The sequence below is a fragment of the Haliaeetus leucocephalus genome, unplaced genomic scaffold (assembly GCF_000737465.1).
Source record: "Haliaeetus leucocephalus isolate CR32 unplaced genomic scaffold, Haliaeetus_leucocephalus-4.0 Scaffold306, whole genome shotgun sequence".
Lineage (NCBI taxonomy): Eukaryota > Metazoa > Chordata > Aves > Accipitriformes > Accipitridae > Haliaeetus > Haliaeetus leucocephalus.
The window spans coordinates 3643410-3651332 of record NW_010972742.1 but is presented as its reverse complement, the minus strand read 5'-3'; the positions used below and the strand labels follow the sequence as shown (position 1 = coordinate 3651332).

At 55.4% G+C, this 7923-nt stretch overlaps 2 protein-coding genes across 4 annotated transcripts in view; one reads left to right on the top strand and one right to left on the bottom strand.

The window, feature by feature from the left end:
• Positions 1 to 3980, top strand: part of ADAMTSL2 (ADAMTS-like 2) — a 25632-nt gene extending 21652 nt beyond the window's left edge. Inside the window, exons 16-19 of the mRNA XM_010570825.1 lie at positions 815 to 985; positions 1135 to 1311; positions 2437 to 2581; positions 3862 to 3980. Of these exons, the coding sequence (XP_010569127.1) occupies positions 815 to 985; positions 1135 to 1311; positions 2437 to 2581; positions 3862 to 3980 (612 nt within the window). The remainder of the gene's footprint in view (positions 1 to 814; positions 986 to 1134; positions 1312 to 2436; positions 2582 to 3861) is intronic.
• A 3225-nt stretch (positions 3981 to 7205) lies between these two features.
• The window catches only part of FAM163B (family with sequence similarity 163, member B), a 32161-nt gene continuing 31443 nt past the window's right edge, over positions 7206 to 7923 (bottom strand). For all 3 annotated transcript variants that reach the window (XM_010570823.1, XM_010570822.1, XM_010570824.1), the window contains one exon: positions 7206 to 7751. In XM_010570823.1, the coding sequence (XP_010569125.1) occupies positions 7362 to 7751 (390 nt within the window). In that variant the 3' untranslated portion in view covers positions 7206 to 7361. The remainder of the gene's footprint in view (positions 7752 to 7923) is intronic.

Sequence of the window (7923 nt, the reverse complement as noted above, 5' to 3'; positions counted from 1 at the left end):
CTTCCGTTTTTCCCCCCTCTTTTCTCCCTTCCCATTTTTCCCCCTCTTTTCTCCCTTCCCATTTTTCCCCCCTCTTTTCTCCCTTCCCATTTTTCCCCCCTCTTTTCTCCCTTCCCATTTTTCCCCCCTCTTTTCTCCCTTCCCTTTTTTCCCCCCTCTTTTCTCCCCCCTTTTTTCCCTTCCCCTATTCCCCCTTTTCCCCTATTCCCCCCCCCTTTTCCTTCCTGCACAGCTCTGCTACAGACACCCCTTCCCTCCCAAGCTATTTTTACCCAGGTTTTGATACATTAGCATCAGCTAAAAATAAGTAGTTTCCATGGCAGCAGCGGCGCTGAAACATCGTGTGTCTCTGCAAGAGCGGCCGCAAAAGAGCCAGGGAGCGCTGGTTGCCTCCACCGGTGCTTGGGGCAGTGCCCGCCTGGCCCTTTGCAGTGGTGGGGGGGAATATTTCCAGCCACTTGCTTGATGTCCTTTGCCTTGACCTCTTTGAGAGCCGCCCCGGGGTTCCTTGCTTGTGGTGTTTCCCCTCCTGCCTGGCCTGAGAGATGCTGAGTCTTGCTCAGCACCAACGTGATGGGGCTATGGGATAAGTTGGCTGTGGTGGAGCTGCCTGGGGAAGGATGCGCTGAGCTTCCCCGCAGCTGTTTTAAGCTGAGACCCAATAATCCCTCCACGATTTGGGGGAAGGTGGGGTTGGGGAGGTGGCTGAGCCCCATGGAGGCATCTCTGTCCCTGTTGCGGGGAGGGGGCCGGGGATGGGAGCTGTGCCGCCTTCCCCGCCGCTGACCGCCCGCCGTGCCCGCTGCGGTTTCAGTGCAGCGGCGGCTGCGGGCAGGGCAGGATGATCCGGCACGTGTACTGCAAAACCAGCGACGGGCGAGTGGTGCCGGAGTCGCAGTGCAACCTGGAGACGAAGCCGCTGGCCATCCATCCCTGCGGGGACAAGAACTGCCCCTCGCACTGGTTGGCACAGGACTGGGAACGGGTAAGTGAACCCCCGCCCCGTCCCTGGGCTTGGAGGGTGATTGGAGCGGGGGGGGGCTTGGTTTTGGGGGGTGATGGAGGAGGGATGCCCTGCGGTGCGGTTGGACCGGGGTCCGTGGGTCTCAGCCAGCCCCGCTCGTGTCCCCGTAGTGCAACACCACATGCGGCCGGGGTGTGAAGAAGAGGATCGTGCTCTGCCTGGAGGTCGTCAACGGCAAGATCAAGACCCGCAACCCCGCTGACTGCGACGTCTCCAAGAAGCCCGTGGAGGAGACGACGTGCTTTGAGCGGCCGTGCTTCAAGTGGTACACGACCCCCTGGTCGGAGGTGAGCGGGGAGGGAGATAGGTGGGGAAAATGCCTTTTCTTCAAGATGCACTTGCCCTGAGCGTGTGGTGTCCCATCCCCTCGTACCAAGGGTCACACTGCCTGTGAAATACCCCAAGGAGATGGGCAAAGCTCTGCAATACACAGCCCCCGAAGGAGCACCCACGGGGGACCTTTTGCTGCACCTGCAGCTTGGGGCAGAGAGCCTGCCCTGCCACGGTGCAATTGGGACTGGCTGTGCTCAGGAAGAACAGGAATGAGAGGAGAGGTGTTTGGGGTGGGCTTTGGCTTTTTTCTTTTTTTTTTCCTTCTTTTCTTTTTTCTGTCTTTTTCCCTCTTTTTCCCTCCAACCGCTGGTGGGAATGTGGCTGGAGGTGTGCATGGATGCAGGGATGGCTGCCCTGGGGATGCAGAGTTGGGAGCACAGTTTGCCCCAGCACCCTGCACGGTCTGCAAAGGCAGCCGGGGTTCAGGCTGAGCCCAGAGAGGGTGGGCGAGGAGCTGTGAAGGGCTGCGGCCGGCTCCCTGCAAGCCTTCCTCGTCCACGCTCCAGGCGCCTCGTTTTGTTTAGTCTTGCAAACCGTCATTGCAGCCTATAATTAGCCAAAGCAGCCCTGCCGTAATCCCAGCCTGACGAGGCATCCAAAGGGCAGCAGGCACCGAGCACCGGGCCCAGGAGCGGCTCTGCAAATCCGTGGCACGATGCGCCGAGACGCTGACGCCGCAGCCCCACGCCTGGGGTGCTGTCGGGGGGGGGGTGTCCCACGGCCTCGGGGTGGCTGCAGCCACCCTGGTGCCACGGAGCAGCGTACGGACCGGGCCAGCTTGTTCGTGGCCCTTTGCGAAGGGCGGCGGGAGGAGGAGGGAGGATCGCAGCGGCAGGGAATGGGAGCGCATCCACATATCCCCGAGCGGAGGCTGCTGCAGGCGGCTGATGGTGCTGGCAGCAAAGACGGAGCAAGAGGCCAGCGGTGTGGGGCTGAGACGTGACATTCAGCCAGGGGAAAGAGTTCACCTCCCTTCCCTGACATCTCCAGTGAGCACAGCTTTTTTGAGCAGATCCTGGCTCAGCGCAGACCCCCGCGGCGGCAGGGTCTTGCCTCACCTCCCCCTCTCTCTTCCCCAGTGCACGAAAACCTGCGGCATCGGCGTGAGGATGCGGGATGTGAAGTGCTACCAAGGGAAGGACATCGTCCGGGGCTGCGACCCGCTGGTGAAGCCGGTGGGCAAACAGACCTGCGACCTGCAGCCCTGTCCCACAGAGCCCCCAGGTGAGCCTCGCTGCCGACAGCACCTCCAGCATTGATTTTTCCACCGATCCCCCCAAGCAGCACCACCCAGCATCTTAGCTTCCACTGACCCCCAATTTGATAGTCATCCCAGGGAGGACATAAAGGGGACGACTCTCCTTCTGCGTCCAAGTAATGGGGCACCGTGCACTGGCTATTTCTGGAGGTAACCCTGTTAAATTAAGGGGAGAGTTCAAAAGAAGCGTGGTCTGACCTTAAGATAAAAGGAAGCTTTGGAGAGCTGACTCGGGTGCTGCTTCTGTGTGATTCCAGCTAATGTCTAGGAAGTTTTGTCTGTGCCATTATTTTAATGATTTTTGGTCTCCAAATGTCCTGCGGGATTTGTAACTATCTCGTTATCTGACTCGTCTGCTGGCTCAAAGCCCCTGTGATCTTTAGTGAACACGCAGTTCTAATTCTTTAATAGGATTTGGGAATAAGGACAGTGGGGGAGAAAAGCATGAAAATGGGAGCAGATCTGGGGCTGGCTCCTGGCTCGGCTCTGGACCCGCTGGGTGCCCTCGGCTGACCTCTCCTGCAGGGTCCGGGATGCAGCACGGTGCTTGCGAGGTGCCTCGTGGTCCCCTCATAGCAAGGTGCCTGCCCTAGGAGCAGCCTGGTTTCATGCATCCTATGGATTTTAAGCAAAATATCTCTATATAACTGTAAATCCTGTGGGTTTGAAGCAAAATAGTGCTCTGAAGGAAGTTGGGGGAACGTCATAGCAGTTTCTGCTCTCCTCCCTCTCTCTCTCCAGCAGCTCTCTTGCACCAAACTCCTGCTGTAACACTGCTGGATTCCTGTTCGCTTTCTCACATAGCCTTTTTGAGGCAGAAACTGAGTGTGTTGGGGTCACGCTGTGCCCTACCATGGGAGGACCTTGGCTTGGGAGTGGCTCGGTGCCAGGCTCCCGTGGTGGCTCCAGCAATCCCTGGGCAGCTCTGTTTTGCAGGGAAGAGCTTGGGTTTGGGGGCTGGGACCAAATAAGACTCGCCAAGCCAGGCCAGGTGTGATGAAACGGGTCAACCTTCTCATGCCTTTGCTTAGGTTGATGATGATATTTATAGAGAAGCTCCATGGTGTTTTCCAGGGGATGCTCTGCCAGATATCAGGGAGGTGGCAGTTGCAGCCGGGGTGATTTGTTGCACAGCCCATGGCGTTTAGGGCAGGCTGTGCATGGGGGAAAAAACGAGTTCATGAGCTTGATTGGTTTGTTTTCTTTTTCTTTTCCATATCGGTACCTTTTGCCTTCTCTCCCCCAGACGACAGCTGCCAGGACCAGGCAGGAACCAACTGTGCTTTGGCCATCAAAGTCAACCTGTGCAGCCACTGGTACTACAGCAAAGCCTGCTGCCGCTCCTGCCGCGCACCCCACTCCTAGTGCCCGGCAGCACCCAGCACCCACGGCACACACCGGGCCGGCACCCCTCCCTTAGCAAGGGCTCCGTGTACCATTTAGTAAGCGCTACACATCCCACAGACTGGTGTTAAGGTTTGGTTTGTTTTTTTTTTTCTTTTCACCCCACCGATGCAGAACTACTATCCTTGTCCCTCTCCCAGGTAGAGGAACAGTGCCGGCACGGCTCGGTTGCAAAGCCGTTACCACTGTACATTGGTAGCCCCCGTTATCAGAGCTGTACATAAAGTCGTGTATATTTGATTCCCCCGAACTGCAGACACATGCACGTGTTTCACAAGGTCTTGTCCTTTTTGGTTTCCTTCGTCGATGCAAGTTTGGGGTTGACGAGGGGAAGGCGTGAACCCCGTGAAGTGCAAGTTTCCCTTCGCAAAGGGGGTTAGTGCCTCTCTCCTAATTTATCCCCGAGACCTGCGCGCTCTCGTTAGCTGCATTTAATGTGGTGGGAAGCTGATTTTCGTTTGCTAAATGAACTCAAGCCCAAGCCCTTTTTTTGTAATATGTAGGTGTATACTTTTTCAGAGAATTTTATCTTATAATCAAATGTTAGTTCCGTAGTCCTTACACCTCCCCCCCATAATGCTGACATATTGTATATAATATGGAAACATAACTGCACTTTATATCACAAAAAAGACGTGCTCTTTTTTAATATATTTGTTTACAGACAGTGAACTTTATCCATATAATCATTAATTTGTACTCATATGTATATTTTAATAAAGTTGTCATATTTATGGTGGTATCTTGTTTTATTCTCCAGTTTGTAGTGGGTGTTTGTGCTGTGTGCTGGGAACACTGGCGTTGGGACTATGAACTTGCTGGTGCCTGGGGAGAGCAGAGCAGAGTCGGGGGAATCGCAGCTGCTCGGACAGTGATGCAAGGAGAAGTCCTGGCAGCAGGGGAACTGGGATTTTGGGACCATTGCTCTGGGTTAGGGGCCTTTTGGGGTTACGTGTGTGGCTTTAGGAACCGCAACCCTGAAGCTTCTCAGGAGCTTGCAAGCAAAGAGGCTTGATACAGCATCAGCAAGAAAAGGGCCTTTCCATGCTCCCAGGGTGGGGGTGAGGTTATTGCCCCGTGTTTCTGCAGGCATAACTCATCGAGGCTGGGCCAAAGGCTTTTTAGCATCCCCCGTACTAGTGTGTGTACCCCAATTACTGCTGCATTGCTCCCCTCAGCAGCAGGGAAACTCCTGTGCCTACGTGAAAGCTTTGCAAACACCACCCCATGTTTGAATGCAGGGACAAAAAGGTTGGCCACAAAACCCATGTCAAAGAAGTAGTTTATTTTTATTCTTTTTTGCTTTTTTTTGTCCCCCCCCCCCCCCCCCGTGATTCCCAAAGTCCTGTACAACAGATCACCAGGTGAAGGTTAGTGAAAGCCAACCGTTTGCTTAGTTTCCAAGCTACACGGGAAGGAAAAAAAAGAAAAAAAGGAAGAAAGGAAGGCTGGCAAGAGAAGTACGGTCACAAGAAATGCAAAGAGGAGGGCTCAATGCGTGGAAACAAACCCTGGTGAGAACTGTACACAGGAGCATGGCCCAAGCGGCTGCCATCCTCCCAGAGCACAGGCATCGTGCTCCCGGGATGCGGCACCCCAGGGACCAAGCCCAGAATATTAAACACGTACGAAACCAAACCCACCCCCCCCCCCCGCCCCAAACAGAACCCCCCGAGAAAGTCAAAGATAACTCCATTGCAAAGACGGACTTGTACTTCAGAAGATTTCCTGTGGAATTAAAAGCCCTCGTGGTTAAAAGTAAAATAGCCAGCTGGGCTGCATACAGTGTCTGTGAGCCGATGGGGCTGGAGCCACAGCTTTTTCTTCCCATCGCATCTTTAAAAAGAAAAACTGACCCAGAGCACAGCGCTGAGGCCATTAGAGTCTCTTTGCAGCCAGTCCATCCTCCGCCAGCCGTCCCCAAGTCCAGCGCGATGCTTTTAACCTGAATAATGCACAATCCAGGAGAAAGAGGGTGTTTCGTCAGACAAAAACTGTGAGTATTGCAAGGGTGGAGGGGAGGAATCGAGACAGCCAGGAGAAACCAGAGCACAAGAGTCCCCGCATAGGCACCCCTGCACCGTGCAATTTCTCCTCCCAAAGCACTGAATTAACCAAACGGCTCTTTTGCAGCACATTTAGTGCAGAGGGACACGCTCGGTGGCCATCTCCCTGCCTCCAGCTCTGTTGGCACAGCCCTGGCCGGATCCAGCGTGGCCAGCGGAGCTGGGGCAGAGCTGGTGCTGCTGCCTGGCTGTGGGAAACAGCTCGATGAAAAACGCGAAAGAGGTGGCTTTGCCTAAATCTAAAGTGTTTTGACACATTCCTGGATGGGGAGAATGTGTCATGGCTTTTTTTTTTTTAAAAAAAAAACAACCCACAACCCAATGCATGTAAAAATGTGCATGCAGGGGGGTGGGCACATAGACGGTCACGCTCTTGCTCGCCCAGCCCTCAATCAGAAGTCGCATATGGTGTTATTTGAAGAGAGGATGCTGATTATTCAGATGGGATGGCTACGGGTCTGTTCCTCCATCTGAAATTGCGCTGTGTGCTATTTCCACAGCCAGGTAATGCAATGGGTTTGCAAACCCTCCCAGTCTGGCTCCATCGGGGGGGCGATGGGGCAGCTCCGGGGGTTCCAGAGGCAGGGACAGGCTGTGCACCCACCGGCCATCCTGACCCTGAGGGAATCGCGCCTGTCACCCAGGAATAAATGACCCAGTTGAGGAGTGAGATGGCCTGGGAATAGGGCAGGGCTGTACGCACGCATACACACACACGTACGGCTGCAGTACGGAGGGGTGGCACAAGGGTGGGCAATAGCAGCCCTGCTTCGCTATATATGTGTGTATATGTGTGTGTGTGCACTAGGGCCAGGAGCAGTCAGCTGCAGCGTGCCCCCACGACACAGCAGCAGATGCCTGCTGACTTGCAGCACGAGCCATTTTCCAGCTGACTGTGTGCCCCATTACTTGCTTGTCATCAGCCGAATGTCGAGGAGGGGCTTTTACTCTGTATAAAAGGATGCGCAATATCAAAATCCTCTTTATAAAAGAAAAAAAAAAAAATGCAACGCAGCACTAGAAAAACCTCACGTCCCAGCCGCAACCGTCCTCCCCCATGCTCCCCTTTTGGGTTTGTTTTCTTTGCTACCCCTTTATATTGCCATTTAGCACGTCTCTACCTACAGAACGTAGAAATACATTCATTTTTTTTTTCTTCTTCTTCTTTTTCAAAACTCTTCCATGAATTTCAAAAAGTTCTCCCTGCTGTTAAAAGCCCCCGGCGGCACCGGCGAGGTGTGATGTGATGCTCCGGGCTGGGCGGGCAGCCAGCACCTCACACATCGGTGCTTATGCTGCGGCTACGGGAGAAGGCTTCCCGCATGGCCGAGAGCCGGTTGGGGTTGAGCGCCTGCAAGTTGGCCACGCTCACCGGCAGATCCAGATCTTCCTGGCTCACCGTCTTGTAGCTCACCCGGTCGCCCCCGTTGTGCAGCTCTTCGGGGGGCTCCTGCAAGAAGAAGGTGGGGGGCTCGTACGGCACGCAGCCCGGGCAGCTGGGCCGGCTCGACGCCGGCTTTTTGCCGAAGGGGGACGAGGCGTAGAGGGACGGGCCGTTGGTCAGCACTACGTTGCGGTTGCAGTGGAGCGGCGGGATGTGGGAGTGCACGGCGAAGTCGGGCTCCTCCTCGTCCTCCTCGGACTCATCCTTCTTGCAGCAGTAGTACTGAAACGGGATGGCCCCGTGGGGCCGGGGTTCAGTCGGCATCCCAAAATGCCCACCTTGCCACCGAGGGGCTGCTCCGTGCATGCCAGCCCTGGGGACCGGCAGGCAGGGGACAACGGGCTGCCCGCAGGCTTCCCTTCCCGTTGCAGCATCCTTTGGGGCCACGTCCCCC